A 19,351-nucleotide genomic window follows, 5' to 3' on the forward strand; every position below is an offset into this window, starting at 1 on the left:
CTGACATGGATCCCCCCCAGCAGCACCCTGGCAGGAAGGAGACACACACCCCGAGGAAATGCCGGGCTGGGGGAGTCAGCGCTCACCCGCATTGCCGCAGGCGTTGCCAATGGGGACGGGGCAGCAGAACTGCTGGGGGTGAGGTGGCCCCCGAGGGGGCCCCTGGAGCAGCCGGGCGATGCTGGGAGCAGCCACGGGTGCGGCTGGGACCCCCCTGTGACCTCCACAGGGTTCCTAAAATGGGGGTGCTGCCACCACTACACCGGTGCTGCTGTGCTGGTGGGCTTCATGGCATGGTGAGGATGCTGGCAGCCCATCCCTGTGTCCCCGTTCCCCCCCTGTGTCCCTCCCAGCCCCGCCCCCCCGAGGTGGATTCCCTACTTTTCTTTCGTTTTTTTGTTTTTTAACCATTCTGTAATTTATTACCCATCTTTGCAAATGCCACTAATCCAAATTAAACTTAATTTATTGACGCTGCTGCTGGCCCTCGCCCCTTGCTGCGCCCCCCACCCCACCAAGGGTTGTGGGGGGTTGGAAAGGGTGCATAGTCCCCATCACAACCTCTCAGGTGATGCCACAGACCTCCAGCACTTCAGGGATTATTTTGGGTGCCCCTGACTTAAAGACCCCAATCAGCTGCAGGAAGCTGAGGGGGCACCCCACGGAAAGCCCCCTCAAGTGGGGTGAGGAGAGGGATGCCCCACACAGCCGCCATGGCCTCTAGGGGCCTTTTGGGGGGGGTGATGATGATGATGGTTTGGGGGGCATTGGGATGGTGACAAGGAGCATGCCAGGCTAGAGGGAGAGTGGTCTGAGATACCCAAGATGGGCAAGAAAGGGAGAAGGGACTTGGTCCCCCCTTGCTGGGACCAGTACAGCCAGCTTGGAGGGGTCATAGATTATGCTGGGACTCAGTTCTTCCCCCCAGTTCCCCATCTTGCACCCCTCCCCAGACCCTTCCCCACCTTGCAACACTGAGAGCTGCACCACACCCATTGCATGAACATGACAAAAAATGACTCCAGATTTACCAAACACCTCCAAACACAGGAGCTGGGAGTTTAGTGGGGGGAAGTTCACACCAAACAGCCCAGTAACAGAGGGGGGATGTTGGGGGATGCCAGGGGTGCCTGGCCCATCCTTCATCTCAGCCGGAGTGGGGGTCGGGAGGGCTGGGGGTAGCATCACCCCCATCCCCCTGGGGACAGGGAAAGCCTGGAGGGGACATCCCAGTGGGGAAGGCACAGCGGGGGGACCCCTGTCCTGGGGATCCCCACCCTGGGGACCCTCCTGGAAGGACACTTGGCAAGGCTGGGGGCTGAGCACCCACAAGGAGACCTGGCTGCCAGCCCCACTGTCCCCAAGGGCGACACAAACCCCCGGGGGGGGACAGACCCAGCAAGTACCTAATGGGCAAACTGGGGGGAGTGGGGGGGATGCCCCGGAGGCACTGGTGGTGTGGGGTAGGCTCTGGGGGAAGGCACTGGTCTGGCTCTGCTGTGCAGGATTCCCAGGCTGGGGATGGGACTCCCAGCACGGGGACAGGCAGTCCCAGAGTTGGGATGGGGACAGAAATCCTGGGGCTGGGGACGGAATCCCCAGTATGGGGAAGACAGGACCCCTGGGGACGGAACCTCTGGGTGGGATGGACCCTCAGGGTGGGGGTGGGACCACCATGGTGGGAAAACGATCCCCAGGGATGGAGGACAGGCACCCCTAGTGCAGGGACAGGGACCCCTATGGTGGGGATGGGACCCCCAGGAATGGTGACAGGGACACCTGGGGTAGAAATGGAACCCCTGGAGATGGGGACAGGGACCAATGGGGTGAGGATAGGAACCCCCAGGGGTGGGGACAGCACATCCAGGGCAGGGATGGGAATCATCAGAGTGTGGGGTAGAACCCCTTGTGTGCAGATATGATGTACAGGGTGGGGATAGGATCCTCTGGAATTGGAAGAGGGACCTACAGCAAAGGGATGTGACACCCAGGGATGGTGACAGGCACCCCTTGGGTGCGGATGGGACATCCATGTTGGGGACAGGGACCCTCAGGGGAACAGGTGCCCTGGGGTGGGGACAGGGATGCCCAGGGTGGAGATAGGAACCCATACAGTAGGGATGGGACCTTCAGGGTGGGGACAAGATCCTTGGATTTGGGAATGGGGACCCTGAGCTGTGTCTAGTGTTGTCTATGGGGCTGGGCCCATCCCATCCCATCCCATCCCATCCCATCCCATCCCATCCCATCCCATCCCATCCCATCCCATCCCATCCCATCCCAGGCATCATGAAGGCACTTGGGTCAAGACACGACTTTGCTCAGAGCCTCCTCCTCCTAGCTGTGAGGGGTCATGGGGGGAGCCAGGATCCCAAGGGTTACCCCCAAACACCTCTTCCTCCATCCCTTCTCCCAATAAATAAAAAATAACTTAAAATGTGAGGGTACCCCGTAGGGATCCTCATGTGAAATTATCTGACCAGGACCCACCACCCCCCGTGCCCCCACTCCCCCTTCCCACCCCATTACCCTGCATCCAGGGTGGGGGGTGGGCTGTGGAGCTCGTGGGGCTCCCACGTGCTGCTGGTGATGGGATGAACAGATGCAGGATGTGGGACAGTGGGATGAAGGATCCTCAGCTGCAGGATGCACGGCTGCAGGATCTGGGATGCACATCCACGGGACCCAGGGTATGTGGCCACAGGATGCTGGCCTGCAGACACACGGCCACAGGATCGGGGGGATCTGGGATGCTCAGCTGCAGGACGCAGGGCCACAGCTCCGGGATATGTGGCAGGATGCAGAGTGCACAGCCATGGGATCCAGGATGTGCATGTGTGGGGTGCAGGACACACAGCTGCAAGGTCTGAGACGCAGGGCTGCAGGATCTGGGATGCTGGGCCATGGGATGCACGGGATGCTGGATGTGTGCTGGCAGCTACTTGCGGAGCTGGAGGCTCTCCAGAAGGACACGCTTGTGGCCAGGCTCCAGCACTCCAGCCTCCTCCAGGTCCTCCTCTGTGATGTCACTGGGAATGAGGCACAAATATGGGGCTCTCTGCCCCCTAGGGGCACCCCAGACTCGGATGGGGTGGTAGAGCCCCCACGCAGGTTCTGGGTGCCCACCCTGTCCCTGCTGTGGGGTTTTGTGACCCTTGAGGGGCAGTGGGGAGCACCAGAAGCAAAGGACACGTGGGAGCAGTGGGGACACTTTGGGGCAGCTGGAAGACCCAGGGGCAGTGAGGAACCCCCAGGGACAGTGGGGACCATCAGGGCAGCACCCCCCAGACCTCCCCAGAACCCAGGCATCACTATGATCCCCTGAGGAAGACATGGCCAGGCTGGTGGTGGGAGTGGGTGGGGGTCCCTCCCCAGGGTCCTGGGGGGCTGCTCACCTGAGGAACTCCAGGTCATCCCAGCCATTGCGCACCAGCCCCTCCTCGTACCGCTCCAGCCCCAGCGCCCGCAGCCACTCGCCCACGCCGGGCACGGCGCCCGCACCACGGCCCAGCGCCTGCACCCCAACAGCCTCAGCACCACGGGGCACCCCAGAGGGAGCCCCAACCGAGGTGCTGAGCACCCACCCTGCATCACCCACCTCCTCAGCCAGGTCCTCCTGGATGCTCTCCTGGATGGAGTGGGGAGGGAAGGCAAGGGGGCGGCCGTAGTCGGGGTGCAGGCAGCGGGGAGGCAGCCCCCCCTTGGCCAGTAGGGGTGGTGGGGGGACCACCCTGCCCTTCCCACCCCCGTAGTCCACTTCACTCAGCGTCTTGGCCATCTGCAGCACCGAGCAGGAGCGGTCATCCAGCAGCCCTGCCGGCAGGCCCCCAGGAGCGGGCAGCCCCCCAACTGCAGGGAGCCCCCCGGTAACAGGGGTCCCACCAGCCCCCTCCATCCCAAACCCAGCCCTGGCTGCTGGGGGGGGCCGGGGGTGCAGCTTGGGCAGGGGAGCCTCTCCAAAGGCAGCAGGGTGGGGTTTGGGGTCCTCACACCCGGTGGGCACCGGCAGCTCCTTGGGGGTGCTGAAGAAGGTGTTTGCGGGGAGCTCCAGCTCCCGTGGCAGCGGCGGCGGGGGAAAATCCGGCGGAGGCAGGTTGAGGGTGCCGAGCTCCTCCTCCTCATCGCTCTCGCCACCGCAGCACGCCGAGGGGCACTGGCAGCGCTCTGGCACTGCCAGCTGCACCTTGCCCTTGGGGGGCTTGCCGGGGTCCCCCGGCACCAGCAGCTGGTGGGGGACCCCCTCCAGCACATAGTACGCTGGGTTGTTGAAGCTGTTCTTCAGGGGACCCCCTGACAGCTCTGGCATTGCTTCCACCTTGGACCTGCAGGGACAGGGGTGAGCGTGGCACTCCCAAGGCATTCCCCCTCTCCAGCCCTGCCCACACTCCCTCACCGGCTCGGGGGGGCCTCATCCCTGGGGGTGCTGCGGTGTGGGGCAGCGGCACGCGGTGCTGCTGTGCTGCTGCTCTTCTCGGGCTCCTCCGGGAGCTTGGCCAGGATGGTGCTGGGGGGCTCAGCACTGGTGGGCTTCCTCCCCACAGACCTAGCAACAGGAGGGGTTGGTGCCCCATGGGGCCTGAACCTCTGCAATGGGGTTCAGACACACATGACAGATCACCCAGGACAAGGTTCAGACCCTGTGGAATGGGTCTCAGCAGCCCAGGTCAGGGCTCAGATCTCCAGGATAGGGTTCAGCCACCAAAACACAGCCAGAGCCACAACTGGAGGCTCAGAACCCCATCCCTGCCCTGTGTGGCGCAGAACTGGCATCAGGAGTGTCCCCAGTTACATCCCACACACCAACCCAGAGGGATACTCTGAGCAATACCTGTGCTCAGGTGAATCCCTGAGGCCTCCCAACCCCCAGGAACCAGAGCCCCCCACCCTGCTGAGCCCTGTCCCCCATACTTGGCATTGTCCTGGGTGGCCCTGGCAGCTAGCGACACCTTCCCTTTGCTGGCTGTCGTCTCATCCTTATCGATGCTGATCCACTCTGCCAGGGAACAGGGGCTCACAGCAGGGGAACAGGGGCTGGAGACCCGTCCCCACTGTCCCCCCTGGGGTGAGGGCTCCTCACCATAGAGCCTCTCGCGGGTGCCCAGGCGCTCCGTGGGCACCCGGACCTTCATGGAGCCGCGGATGTTGCCGGTCTCCTCGCCGCGGTGGGACAGGTAGGTGAGGAACTGCTGCGCTGTGCTGCCAATCATCGACTTCAGGGCAATGACACACTCCCCTGGGGGTGACAGTGGGGGAGGTTGGGGGTCTGCACCCCACAGGCCCCCCAGTGCTGGTGTGGTGCTGGAGTGGACACTCACCATAGGACTCGTAACCGTCAAGGGATTTGACGGTGAGCAAGAGGTGCTGGTCCTGCAGGTACTCAATCTCGGAGAGGATGGGCTTCAGCTGTGGTGGAGGGAATGGGGTGCTGGCACTGAGTGGGGGTCTCCCTGTCTGCAGCTTCCCCCTTCCACCCTGTCAGCCCCCAGCCCCTCCTCACCGTGGGCAGCTGCCGGGATGACCACTGCACCTTGAGGAAGTTGATGTTGTCACTGCTCTGGCTGTCGTTCTCAAAGCTCTTCTTGAACTCTGTGATGGTAGTGGGACATGGCATCAATCCTTGAGCCTCCCAGGATGCCGTGAGCTTCCTAGGACCCCTCTCAAGCCCTTTGGGATTCCCCACTGCCATTCTAGTCCTCACCTTCCAGGCAGGTAGAATAGAACTCGATGAAAAACTTGGTGCGACTGGACGTCTTCACGATGGCCTCTATGCTCTCAAACTCGATGTATGCCTGCTCTGAGGACTTGGAGAGCCCTCCATGGAGAGACGAAGCATTGGAATCTGCCTGGGACCTCTCCACTTAGAGGGAGAAGTTGGACCATGGGGGGGCAGGGGACAGAGGGGTATCCCCTTGGGCATAAGCACCTTTTTTGGAAACAAACTGGGACGTCACTCCCACTTCGAAGGAGCCGAAGACGGGCGAGTGGTCACTGGTGACAATGTCATCTGTGCACCCTGCAGCCATTGGGGATGAAGAAGCAGTCAGGATGGAGGCGGGGGACTGTCCCCAGAATAAGGACAAGGGTGCTGGGAGTGGTCACACTGCTCACCATAAGCATTGCAGTTGATGTGAGTCTCAGGGTAGGACTTCCAGAGGATGCGGTCGCACCAGGATGGGACATTGGTACGCACCTGCCGGGGTGGGGGTTCAGATTGGGGTGTGCTCTACTCCCCTGACTCCCCCTGCCCCAACACTTACCCCTGTGGGCTTCTGCTTGTGCCAGACATAGGTGTCCCTGGAGCCCCGCTCATAGCGGTAAGTTGGGGGGAAGGTGATCTCCTCCTCGCCTGCAGGGACAGCAGCGGGTCAGGACAGTCCCTACAGCAGGGGCTGCAGCCCCAGAGCCTCCTGGAGCCCCCAGTGCTCACCAAAGCGCAGGAACACCTTGTGCTTCTCCTTCTCCAGATTGAGCTGATCCACCTTCAGCAGTGGCTCCAGCTCCTTGCGGCTGATGTAGTTGAGGATCTCCTGCAGGGAAAAGGCATTGGCACTGGGCTGGGAGGGGAACTCTGACACCCCTACCTACATTCCCATCCCCATCCACCCCTTCCCCCGACCTGGATGTCCATGTCTAGGCGGTAATTGAGGTCCCCAAACCAGAAGAGGTGGGTGAAGCGAAGGGAGATGTCAAAGGAGCTCAGCTGCTTATCCCCCAGTGAGAGCAGGCGCAGGATGTCCAGGTAGTTCTGGTTTCTCCTGAAGCAGGGGACATGGAAACAGGGTGTCACAGACATGAGGATGGGGCAACAGCCCTGTCCCAGCCCAGGGTGGGGGTGCTCACCGTGCCGTCTTCTCATTGCCAGAGGTGAGGTGGCAGTTGACAAAGCCAAAAGAGGTGCCATTGAACATGAAGGAGACACCCACAGCGCCCTTGTTCCCTGTGAGGAAATAAGGACATGGGATGGGATCAGGCAATCTCTGATCCTACCTTGGGGATGGACACCCAGCCAGCCCCTGGTCACAGTGATGGGGCACAGTCCCCCCTGGCCAGCATGGGTACGTGCAGCCTGGCACATGCTGAGAGCCCCCCTCATGCAGAACCCCCACAGTCCCCCTCGTGCAAAGCACACTCATCCAGAGCCTCCTCATGCAATGTAAGCATTCCCAGAATCTTCCCCATGCACTGCACACAAAGCCCTCCTCATGAAACACCCATGCTCTGGGACCACTCCTTGTGCATCAACAAGACCCCTCCATGTGCAACACACATCCTGGGACCCCTCCCCATGAAATGCCCACATACCAGGACTCCTCACCATGCAAGGTACACATGCTGAAACTCCTCCTCATGCAACACATGCAACAAGCCCTATAATGCAGACAGCCCAGGACTCCCCCAGCGCAGTGCACACCCCCTGTGCCCCTCTGTGCCCCTACCCAGGGTGTTGGCGATTCCTGTCTTGACGCTGGAGGTGCTGACGTGGCTGATGCGGTTCTCGTGCTCTGGCTTCACCAGCACCACCACCTTGATGTTCCACAGGGACTGCATGGCCACCTGTGGGTGCCCGCACCCTCAGCCCCCTGCCAGCACACGCTGGGGCCATGGGGGCCACTCTGCTGTGTCCACAGGGGATTCCCATTACTGCTTCACCCCAGCCTCTCCCACCAAGGGCTGCTCCCCAGGGAAATCCATCACCAATCAGTATCCACAGCTACCCAGCACCAGGAGACCAACCCAAAATACGAGGTGTCAGTAGACCTGGAGCACCCACAGCCACCCAGCACCACGAGAGCACCCCAGAAGAACCGGTGTCACAGAGCCAGAGCACAGCCACCCCCGGGACACTGAGCATCACACACCTGCATCACCCACCAGTGCCTGCACCCCACAACCCCCGGGGTCCCCTGGCTCTTACCGGGCGGTACTCAACCTCTGTGAAGTCCTTGAGCACTGAGCGCAGGAAGTCCACCCACTCCTTGTCTCCCAGAGAATTCTCCTGGGTGCCGAAGACGTAGATGTCATGTGGTATGGCCATTGTCACCTCGTCCAGGGTCTTGCCTAACCCCTTGGAGGTGATCCACGAGGTGATGTTCTTGGGGGGAGGAACGCTGCCTGCAGCGGGGGAACACAGTTAGGGGGGACCCCAGGGCCGTGACACCCCACCATGGGCTGCCCCCGGCCCACTCACCCATGTTCCAGGTGCCAATGAAGACAGAGATCATGTCAGGCTCATCCTGGTGAGAATGCTTGTTCTTCATCAGCTGCAGGAGCTGGCAGAAGGCCTCACGCTTCTGCAGGAGGGGGCAGTGAGGCAGGGTAGAGGGGCTCCCCACAACCCTCTCCAGCCCCCCTGCTTTGGCTCAGCCAAACTTGGCACCTTCTGGGAATGAGGGACCACCCCAGGGACATCATCCAGCTATTAGGCACTGGTACCCAGCGCCTGTCCCCGCCCCTACCAGGGCCCAAGGGTTAAATCCCATCCCTACAAGGGACCCCTTGTCCCCCACCTGCCCCCAGCTGACCATTACCCACCCTGGCACTGACAAAAACAAAGTCTTTCCGTTGTGTTTTATCCTTCTCCTTCTCAAAAACGATGCCCAGTTTGTTCTGCACCCGCTGTGACTTGATCAACTGCCGGACTGGGGAGGAGTGGCAAGAGCTGGGAGGGTGCTGGGTGCCAGCTAGGTGCTGGAACCCCACTCCCCCATCCATGCTTTGGGGGACCCCCAAGATGGGGACACCCCCAGCATGAGGAAATCCCCCAGCTTCCAGCCCACCACTGAGCCTCACAGGGATGCTCCCCAGCACAAAGGCAGTCCCACAGGTGCTGGGGCCCCCCAGACGCCTCCCCACTCACTCTTGTCATGGGTGAAGGTGTTCCAGTCCTCCTGGGAGTCCTTCTGCTTCTTCAGCACCACTAGTTTGCCCCCCTCCACGTCCACACTCAATGTGTACTTCTGTGACTTCCCAATCTTGGTCAGGTCCCCCAGGGTGATATCCAGCTTCACCTGCCAGGGGACACTGGGATGAGGGAGGACACAGGGGACACCCCAGCACCGAATCTGGCATCTGGCCTCCCCCAGAGACACCTAGGGGTCTGTGCCCTCAGTGTCACATCAGAGGTATTCAGATACTGAAATCCCCTCAAACCCCTGGAACTGGGCAGGGAAGGGCTCACCTCGAAGGTCTGCACTGGGATGCTCTTGGCCTTGCGGGAGAGGGGTTGAGGGGGGGTGGCAGGGGCGGCTGAGCTCATCTCCTGCAGGGCCTTCAGTGCCTGCCAGAGCCCCAGCAGGGTCAGCTGAGAGCCCAGCAGTCCCCCCAGCTCCACCAACCCCTCCAGTCCCACCAATGTCCCAAGCCCCACCAGCCTTCGCAGTCCACAAGGCCCCATCTGCCCCTTCAGCCCTACCAGTATCAGCTCCACTGGCCCTCCCCACTCCCACTGGTGCCTCAAGCCCACAAGCCCATCGCCAGTCCCCCAGTTCCACCAGCAATCCCTGCCAGCTGTCCCAAACCCACAGTGCCCTCAGCCCCACAGCCCCTCCAGTTCATTCAGACCCCTCAGAACACCCCCATCCAGCCCTGCATCTCCAGCCTCACCTTCTTCTCGATGGAGGACAGGAAATCTTTCAGCACAGAGAGTTTCAGCACCAGGTTCTCCAGCTCCTGCTCTCCGCTCTGCCCTGCAGTCTGGAACCCCCAGCAGGACACCCCAGCACTGGAATGTGAAGCCCAGACCCACCCCAGAGCCTCCCCCCACCTCAAGTGGCAGAGCCCACTGGCAGTCTGGGATGAGGCAGGATGGTGGGTGCTTCTCCACAGCCTGCCCACCACCCATGGTGGGGTCTGTGGGTGCTGGTCCATGGTGAGGGGCTGCCACTGCTGTGTCCCTATATTGCCCTTACCTGCTGCAGGATCTTGGAGACCATGGGGGAGCTCTGCTGGTCAAACACCTTGGAGAGGATCTCCAGCCCTGCCAGCACCTTGTCCACCTCACTGGAGGGGCAAGAGGAGCCGGCTCAAAGGGTGGCACAGACGTCCTTCCATCTGTCCCAGTGTCCAGCACTTACCTGTGAAGCCGTTTGCAGGAGGTGACGAGGGTCTTGTTGAGGTGGGGGAGGCTGTTGGCCCCTCCCTTCACTGCCTCCAGGTCCAGGGTGTAGCTGCCCTTCAGGTACTCATGGGAGATGCTGCTGAGCCCATTGGTGCTGCAGAGAGAGCACCCAGGGGCTGAGAGCCAGCAGGGCAAAGCAGGGGACAGACAGGGGACAGGCAGGAGACAGACAGACCCTCACCTCTCCACTGGCCCCTCTGGCAAAGATGGTCCCAGGCCAGTGGGGCTGAGCCCCACCGAGGTGCCAGAGAAACTGGTGGAGCCGGAGCGTGGTGGCAACGGCGGCTTCTCGTCCTCTCCATCTGCAGTGGGGCAATGAAGGGCCTGTCACCGCCACCCCAGGGGTCTCAGGACCCTGTTCACCCGCCCATGTCACCCTGCCATACCAGAGTAGTCCCTGTCCTCCACGGTCTCCTTCTCTTTCTCCCTCTCGACAGGGAAGAGCAGGGTGCAGACCAGCCCCTGGTTGGGCTGCAGGTACAGGGCAATCAGCTCGCTGAGCGTCTTGAAGCGCCGCACCTGCACCCCCTGCGACGTCTGCGGGGACATGGGGACACCGGGACCATCAGCCTGCAGCCAGCATCACCTGACCCCCCCAGGTGGGGACAGCACCAAGCAGGGAACCATCATCCAGGGGTGCCACCACGTAGGGATGTCCTCAGGTAGGAATCTCCTTAGGCAGGGGTAACACCATGCAGGGACCCCCAGGCAGGGATAACACCATGCAAGGATCCCCTTGTGCAGAGCTGCCACCATACAGGGATGTTCCCATGAAGGGACCCCCATGTAGGGAACCCCTCATGCAGAGACTCCCAAGCAGGGATGCCATTGTGCAGGAAACCCTCCATGCAGGGACCCCCATGCAGGATGAGGGGCTGACCCCACAGCCCCACGGTGGGGAGCAGGGCCTGCTGCAACGGGGCCTGCAGGGCTGGTAGGTGAGCAGACAGGGTGCAGGCAGCAGCCGTCCCACAGCCTCCTCCCTCCCAGGGCAGCTTTTCCTGCCCGCCTGGCCAGCACAAAGAGGGTTCTGTTGCTCTAAAAATACCCGGTGCCACAGCCGGCCAAGACGGGCACAGCCAAGCCATCCAGCACAGCCGGGCATGCACGTGGCACCGGGCCAGGGCTGAGCTGGGCACAGCCAGAGAGACAGGCAAGCCCACAGCACGAGGCCAACCCTGAGCCCTGCTGAGCTGGAGACCCCCAGTGCCCACGAGCCCCCCACGCCCACGCTGCCCACCTGCACGGCCAGGAAATCCTCCTCGTCCGGCAGGATGCGGTAGGTGTGCACGTGTTTCTGGAACCTGTGGCAGCAGGGAGGGCATCAGGGTGCTGGGGCTTGGATGGCAGCCCCCCACCTGCCTGCACGGCCCCTGCCAGCCCCAGAGGGATGCCCAGTACTCATGCAGTCAGACCCCTGCTTCACCAGCACCCACAGAGAGGAGCTCCAATACCACTATTCCCCATGGCATGCAATGAGCTGACAGGGAAACCCACGGAAAACCCTTGGGAAAATGCCGGCAGGATGGGTGCTGGGAGTCCCAGAGTGACTGCCCTGCTTGCTCTGACCCCACAGTCAACGCCACTATGTCCTTGGCAGTGCTGCTGCCCCTGCTGCACTGCCTGTCTGTGCCAGAGGCACTGTCCCCAGCCCACAGCACAGGCAGGAGCTGGCAGGCGCAGGCAGGAGCTGGCAGCCAGGACACCAGGAAACAATTTATTTTCCAGTGGAAGCTGACAGGAACCAGGGACGTGATCCCGGGGCAGCAGGTGACGGGCAGTGCTAAGAGATGGGGTGACAACATCAGCGGGCACAAGGAGCAGAACCCCTCCTCATGTCAGGGACTCCAGGAGACAGGGAGCCTCAGCACGGCCAGACCTCCTCACTCCAGAGCTGTCAGCAGGGACAGTAACTCCTCAGCTGGCCTCTGGCCACAGAGGTCACCATGAGCATTGAGGCTGCTGTCACCATACCAGGGCCACTCAGCTGCTGTCCCCTGCCCTGGTGGCAGCTTGACACAGGGCTGGAGGACTGGACAAGGCGGCATCCATCTCCCCATGCTGTGCTGTGTCCCTGGACAGGGTGCCATGCCCCCACGTCCTGCCCCATGCTGTCAGGTCCCCCGGTGTCACCACTCTCCCTGCAGTGCCAGGTACCCCATTTCTCCTGCCTCCCCCGCAGGTACAACCTATCCCAGCATTGCTGGGGTCCTCCCAGGTGCCTCAATGCCCAGTCAGGGATCATTGGGAAGGTGGGGCCATGGAGAACCCTCTAAGTGGTAGGGGAGGATGAATGGGAATCCACTATGGGGAGGCTGTATGGAAAACCCTGCTGGGGTGGGTGAGGGGTTCAGGGGTTCCCGATGGGAGGGGCACAAAGAGAAAGCCCCAAACGAGGGTAGCATAAGGGGTCTCTGTGGGATGTCCTAATACACAACTGGGATCTTCTCAGCAGGAACACCAGTGGAGGTGTGATGGGGGGTGCAAGAGGAACCCCAGCACAGCACCAGTATGTGGAACTCCAGATTGGAGGGGCAAGGACCCTTAGGAGAAACCTCAGCTGTGGGGGACATCAAGGGGTTCTCTATGTTGGGGAGCTGGAGGGACACCCAGCACAGGGGATGGTAGTGTGGAGGAAGGCTGCAGGGCCCCCTGGCTGCCTGGTCCCACACCGCTGTCGGCTGCTATTTTAGTGAGCAGTGACGGCGGGGGGGCCAGAGAGCTCCGGGCTTGGGTACAAAGAGCCTTTATGCAGGAGCAACGGGACTCCCCTGTCGGCTGTGACGCACAGCCAGCACCCTGGCCCAGCCCTGCCAGCACAGCGGGCACCCCAGATCCCAGATCCCAGATCCCATATCCCATATCCCCACTGCTCTGTGGCACACAGAGGGGCATCTACCACCCTACTCCACCAAGAGCAGGATGTGGCACTCTGGCAAGGCGGATACTGTGTGCCACTGGCACTGGTGTCCCCAGGAACTGGCAGTGAGCCAGGATGGAAGCTCCAAGCTCTCACACTCCTGTGGGACACCACATCAGGACTGCCCCCATTGGCACTGCTCACCAGCCAGTGATGTCAGCACATCCTGGGGTGCCACTGCTGTATGCCAGCACTGTGAGTTCCCCCAGTACGCCACAGTGAGGCCACAAGCATGACACCCTGGTGTGCTGTGGCGAGGGCACAGCGAGATGTCCTGTGTGCCACATCCAGCCCGGTGAGTCCACGGTGCACCAGTGGGAGGGTTAAAGGAAGCCGACGCTGCCGGGATCCCGCTGCAGTTCCCTTTCCTCCTCCTGACCCTGCAGCTATTTTTAGGGTCGCAGCTATTGCTGGGGCCAATGGCCCCACAGCCTTGTCCACCCACTCAATGGCAACAGGGATGCCTGGTGAGATCACAGCATTAGAGACTCCCAACAGCTCTCGTTGGAGTGCAGCCTCCCAATCTGGCATCCCCATGATGGGTTTTTGCCATGCTGCATGGTCCCAGTCCCACAGCCCAGAGTGTGGCACCCACAGCCTCCTCTCCAGGCAGTGAGAGACATCAGTGACAGACACACCTTACCCAGGCACCTGCACCATGATGCAGTCTGTAGCCCCATCACCCACACTGGTGCCACAATGCTCCCCAGTTACACAGCACCATCAGGTGCCAGAATCGTGCACTCTCCCAGTGCTGTGCCCAGCCTTGTGGTGGGGAGCCAGTGCCCAGAGCCATGCCGTGCCCTTGTGGCTTGGAAACTGCGTTTGCCACTGTCCACAGGGAAGGACAACCATGCCACCATGGAGGCTGCATGCCTGGCACCTGCACGTGGCACCAGCACACAGCAACCCCAGGCCAGGGCAGGCCAGCTCACAGTGCACTCCCAGTTCTCCCACAGGCTCTCAGGGCACAGAAAAGCTTTGAGTTCAAGTGCCCTCACCACCACCCCACAACCACATCAAGGTCCAGGTGCTGGCACAGGTAGCTCAAAAAGAGCTGGTGGCATGCCCTGGGAGCATCCCAGCACACGGAACATCACCAGCACAAAGAGGTGTCAGAGGCCCCACATATGGTGGGGTGCTGGGGTGCACCACAGGGCAAAGACACTTCAGGACCTCCAGGGCTGTCAGCACTCACCTGTGACCTGGCACAAGCTGGAAGCCATGGAGTTCCATGGCACAACCCAAGGGCACAGAGCTGTTTCCCCTCCCCAGGCCGGGGACCCCCAGTGCCATACGAAGGCCCTAAGAGTGTGGGGTAGGGACCAGGCCCCCCATCTCACAGACCCCCATGCGAGCAATGGTGGATGTCACAGGCCCCCAGAGTCAGCCGTTTCCCCCCAGGGCCCAGAGATCCCCAGCCCCTCCAGCCTGCTGGTGTCTGGTCTCCTGGGACACCCAGGCCAGAGCAGGTGCCATTCCCCTGGTGCCCAGTGTCCCAGAAGTGCCAGTGTCCCTCTGAACTTTCAGGACTCCTCATGTCCCCCCAGTACCTACTGACCAGAGCTGTCCCAGCCTCCCTGTACCCAAATTCCTAGCAACCCCCACAGTACTGGTGACTCCTCAGGCGGGTTTTCCCTTCTGTCTGTTGCCTTGCTGGTGTTGAAACCCCCCAATGCTCCCTGCATGCTCCCCTGGATCCTTTCCAGTAATCCCCACTGCTTTTCCTTGTGCTTCCTTGGGGCCCCATCTTCCCCCCACTGTTCTTCCCGGTCCTCTGTCAGTGCTTCCCCGGACACCCGCCCTGCGTTCATGGTGCTCCCCTGAACCCCTGCAGTGTCCCGCCATGACGCCCCAGCGTTCCCCCGGTACCTCGCTGTGCTCCCCCAAATTCTCCCCGCTGCTCCCCTCCCGACCCCCGGCTCTCCTCGGACCATTCCCGAGGCCCCTCCGGTGCTCCCCCGAACACTCCACTCCTCACTCCCGAATCTCCCCCGGCACCCCCGCCCCGTTTCTCCCCCAATGCCCCGGCAGTAACTCGCCGGTGCTCCCCCGAGCTCTCCCCCCTCGGGGTCGCTCCCGGTCCTCCCCGCACACCCTGTCCGTGCTCCCCCGGCCCGCGCCGTTCCCCTGCCGGTGCAGCCCCTCCATCTGCCCCGATGGCCGCTCCCGGAGCTCCTCCCGTGCCCCCCCGGTGCCCCGCGGGTGTCGCCCCGGCACCCCCCCGCCCGTACCCCACTCACAGCAGGCAGAGCGCGTAGGCCCCCGCCACGCTCTCGCTGTCCCGCACCAGGAAGCTGCCGTCCCGCCCGGCCCGCGCCAGCTGCTCCTCGGCCGCCGCCCGGCTCAGGTCCCGGTGGTACCAGGGGGGCAGCGGCACCGGGGCCGCTCCGCCCGCGCCCCCCGCGCCCGCCATGGTCCGCCGCCGGGGCCGCGCCGCGGGGCCGCGCTCCGAGGGGGAGGGGGGAGCCGGGGGGCGGGCACCGGGGCGGGGAAAGGTGGGGACGGGGACATCCAGGGGACGGGCGGGGGCCGAGGGGGCACCCTGGGCCCCGGGGGGCAGACGTGAGGTACCCGGGGGCCTGCGGGGAGAGACCCGGGGGTGGCCACCGGATGGCGGGAGGGGACCCGCGGGGGTCGCGAGGGGCACCGAGGGGGACCCGCGGGGGATCCCTGGGGAGCAGCAGGGGGGAGCACCAGTGAGGTAACGGGGGAGCATTGGTGGGGTCCTGGGGGCGCACCGCGAGAGGCAGCGGGACAGATCCGGGCCATGAGTAGGATGTGCAGGGGGCCATCGGGGGTTCCGATCGAGGGGCAGCGGCACCGCGGGGCGGAGAGCGCTGGGTAGCGGGCAGCAGCAGTGGGGAGCACGGGGAGGATGGGGAGCATCAGGGAGGGGGGAAGCACTTGGAGAGACAGGGACACCAGGGGAGCACCGGGAGATTAGGGGCGCCCAGGGGCGTACCGAAGGGAAGGCGGGGGCACGGTGGTGGGAAGGCACCAGCAGTGCGAAGGTAGTGGGGAGCCGGGCACTGGGGGAAGGGGGGCGCGGTGGGGCAGGGCTGGGGCCAGGGGCTGGAGAAGGGGGGAGCGCGACCCGGTTTCACCACCAAAACCGGGGACTTCTCCTTGGGCCAGGGGTCGGGACGGTGCCACCCCACGGCTGGGAACACTGAGCATGTGGAGAAAGGGACCCCTGGGTTGAGCTCCGGGCTGGCAGAACTCCATTGACAGTTATGCTCCCACCTCAGGGTCCCCGGGATGTTCTTCTCTTTTTCCCCATAATTTTCCCAGTCTCGGCCTGTGCACCCCACGATGTCAGTGATGCCCGGAGCCGTGTCAGGTGCTTGGACACATTCAGCGATCCCATCCCCCTGGGCCCTAGGGGCAGGCAGCCCTGTACCTTCTGCTTTGGCTGGCACAGTGGTTTGGGGGAGGCAGTGCCGGGTAGCCAGGTTGGTTGGTACAAATGAATTGGAGGGGTGTCTGCTTCATCTCCCCACCGGAAGCAGGATCAGACACCCCCAGGTTCCTCCACCATCCTATTACTCTCCCCAGCCCTCAGCCCCATAGCACCCAACACCAAGTAGAGCAGGAGTGTTTATTCATAAGCCACATGCCTGGGGGGGACACAGCTTGGGGACATCTCATGGGGAGGCACAAGGCAGCCTGGTGACCCCTCTGCCCATCTACTGCCTGCTCCTGCCTGCAGCCCCTCCTGCTTAGAGCGGGGCCAGGAGGGTGAGGGGCAGCAGAGACAGCAGGATAGAGAGCGGGTAGGTTGGGGGAGCATCGCCACGGGCGTAATATTGGGCGACGGCGACATTGGGGTTCCCCTGCGCGGGATCGAACCACATCTGGATGCAGCGGCCGCTGCCACGGTGGTGGGACGTGTACTTGTAGGAGCCAGACCAGACCTGCTCGCAGAGTGCAGCCGCCGTGGGGAACACGTACTTGAACTTCTGGCACATGGCACCCTTGGGACACTGGTTGGTGCCTGGGGGCAGGCAGGGGGTGAAGTGGGTGAAGGGCTTTGGGAAATGGGTATTGTTCCCCTGTGCATGGTGCAGGTGGGTCCCCCTGGCGTTGCTGGGGAAGACAGAGCTGACCTCAAGGTGGCACAGGGTCTATCACATCACCCCACACCCCCAGACCCACTCACATGCACAGGGGACTCCCACCTGGCTGCCTCCCCTACTCCATGGGGACCCTCACTCCCCAGACCCACTCACAGCCACCAGAGAGGGTGGACACAATCTCCCTTGCAGCAAGATGGAGGGTGACTGGAGACCCACAGGAGGGTCAAGGCATGATGGGGGGTGCCCCCCCAACCCCCACTCACCTGTAGTCCAGTTCCAGCCCGTGTGCCAGTTGACCTTGCAAGTGACAGCATCCTGGCAATCCTCCCACCACTGCTCACAGTCCTCCTGGCACAGTGGCACATCCCGGATCCGCTCCTTCCTCCAGCTGTTGTCTGCCTGCAGGGCCCCCAGATTCCCCCAGTTCACCCCAGGGATCCTGTAGGTGGGTGAGGGAGGGATCTGCACCTACCTGGTCGATCCATGGCCCCAGGTTGGGGGAACACTCATAGAGACACGTGTCCTGAATGAAGTGGCGCTTGCACTTCTCTGGCATGGCCCCACAGTGGTCCCAGTTGAAGTTGTACAGGTAGGACTGATCCTGATGGGCTTCCATGCTGGTGTTGGCAGTGCAGCAGGCGTTGTCCTTCCAGAGGACACACTGCACCGGGGCAGCCGGGGCTCAGCTGGGACCCATCAGGACCCACCAGGGGCTCAGCTGGGACCTGCTGTGGGTCCAGGGAAAGCACCAGTGCCCGTGGGTGGGTGACACTGGGTGATGGAATTCATGTCGGGGCACAGAGCCCCCCATCCTCCATCCAGGTGACCCCACAGCAAGTGACACCAGTGGGTGCTGGTGCAGTGGATGAGGAACGTACCTGCCCGTAGAGCTGCCCCTCAGGGCCAGGCTCTGTTTTATGATGCTTGGCGTCCATGCAGATGTTGAGCACCGAGTCCTGTGTCACTGTCGCTGCTGCGGTGGCAGCTGGCCAGGCCACCAGCACCAGCAGAGCCAACAGCGCTGCCATCGCTCTGCCAGGGCGACAGCAGGTCAGGACGGCAGCACTGAGAGACGCGGTGGCAGCAGGGACAAAGTCCCCCACCGTGCATGTGGAAGTGCAGCAGCACACGGTCACTGCCCAGAACCACCAACAGTGGGGTCTGGGATCTTAACCGGGGGGTGCCAGGGGTCGGGGCTCTTACCTGGGGGGCAGCTGGGCTCCGGGTGCCGTGGGACGAGCACAGCTCATCTCAAAGGTCGGGGCGCAGCACAACCCTTGGCCACTGATCACGGGACGTGGGAAAGCGGCCGATTGGGCAGCAGGAAGGGCATGGAGGAGACAGTGCACCGCGCCCTGGCACCCTGCTGTGTTCTGGATTGACACTCGTGACCGTGCCGGCCCCCCCCCAGCCCCGCATGCAGCTGGGATTCATCCTCCTGGCGCCAGGCTGGGGCCAGCAGCAGCCAAAATCCACCTGTGGCTGTTTTTCCTTCCCTCCTGTGGGAGGTGGCCTGATTCCCTGACACCAGCACGAGGGGCAGGACCTGGCCCCTAGCACTCCAAGATCTCTGTGAGTGACTGGGGGGAACACTACAGTGGGTAAGAGATGTTGCTGGTGGGGACGGGTACCCCTGTGGGGTCACAGATGGCCACAGAGACAGGTACTCCTAATGGAATTACAGGTACTCCAGGGGATCACAGATGCCCCATGGAGGGGGGAGCAGATACCCTGGGGGAGAGCAGTCACCTGAGGCTGGGGAAGAACAGAAATCCACCAGTGAGAAACATGGCTCCAGATGGGGGGAAGGGAGGTAAGATACCTTGGAAGGTGCTGATACTTCATGATGAGGGGAGACATTCCCCGGGGGTCACAGATGCTCTGAGGAGAGGGGAAGATACCCCATAGCGGGGTCACAGATGACGGATACCCCCACCCAAGGATGACAGTCGCCCCCAAAGGAGCAGATAGCCCATGAGGATCACAGATACCTCCCAACTGGGGTCGCTGGTACCTGTGGGGGTCACCCACCATTCGGCACACATATTCTGTGGGGATCACATATACCCCCTCATTGGCTTACAGATCCTCCCCATTGGGGTCACAGATAACTCCGGGATAGTCACGTATGCCCGGCCCGTCATAGAGGCCCCACACTCGGACCGCGGGGGGCCCAGCCCGCCACCTGTCAATCAAGCTCGCCCCGCCCCAGGCCACGCCCCACCCATTCTTCCC

General features: G+C 62.7%; 2 protein-coding genes across 2 annotated transcripts; both read right to left on the reverse strand.

The window, feature by feature from the left end:
* Window positions 1-448: 448 nt before the first annotated feature.
* INPPL1 (inositol polyphosphate phosphatase like 1) lies at window positions 449-15,500 on the reverse strand. Its single transcript, XM_056484266.1, has 28 exons — window positions 15,281-15,500; window positions 11,358-11,421; window positions 10,504-10,654; window positions 10,299-10,419; window positions 10,074-10,211; window positions 9,909-9,999; window positions 9,604-9,693; window positions 9,179-9,277; window positions 8,858-9,008; window positions 8,533-8,639; window positions 8,189-8,291; window positions 7,916-8,112; window positions 7,437-7,554; window positions 6,841-6,937; window positions 6,617-6,755; window positions 6,428-6,527; window positions 6,258-6,346; window positions 6,109-6,190; window positions 5,924-6,013; window positions 5,699-5,812; window positions 5,498-5,586; window positions 5,316-5,403; window positions 5,078-5,233; window positions 4,909-4,993; window positions 4,394-4,543; window positions 3,599-4,322; window positions 3,396-3,514; window positions 449-3,029 (listed from the first exon to the last, which is right to left on the reverse strand). The coding sequence occupies exons 1-28, from the start codon at window positions 15,451-15,453 to the stop codon at window positions 2,939-2,941; spliced, it is 3,816 nt and encodes a 1,271-aa protein (XP_056340241.1). The 5' UTR covers window positions 15,454-15,500; the 3' UTR covers window positions 449-2,938.
* Window positions 15,501-16,624: 1,124 nt separating this feature from the next.
* On the reverse strand, window positions 16,625-18,405 carry LOC130249462 (folate receptor gamma-like). Its single transcript, XM_056484281.1, has 5 exons — window positions 18,320-18,405; window positions 17,995-18,148; window positions 17,589-17,777; window positions 17,380-17,515; window positions 16,625-17,034 (listed from the first exon to the last, which is right to left on the reverse strand). Exons 1-5 carry the CDS (start codon window positions 18,364-18,366, stop codon window positions 16,760-16,762), a joined length of 801 nt encoding a protein of 266 aa, XP_056340256.1. The 5' UTR covers window positions 18,367-18,405; the 3' UTR covers window positions 16,625-16,759.
* Between the last annotated feature and the right edge of the window lie 946 nt (window positions 18,406-19,351).

This window comes from Oenanthe melanoleuca, chromosome 1 (assembly GCF_029582105.1).
Source record: "Oenanthe melanoleuca isolate GR-GAL-2019-014 chromosome 1, OMel1.0, whole genome shotgun sequence".
In the NCBI taxonomy this organism is placed as follows: domain Eukaryota; kingdom Metazoa; phylum Chordata; class Aves; order Passeriformes; family Muscicapidae; genus Oenanthe; species Oenanthe melanoleuca.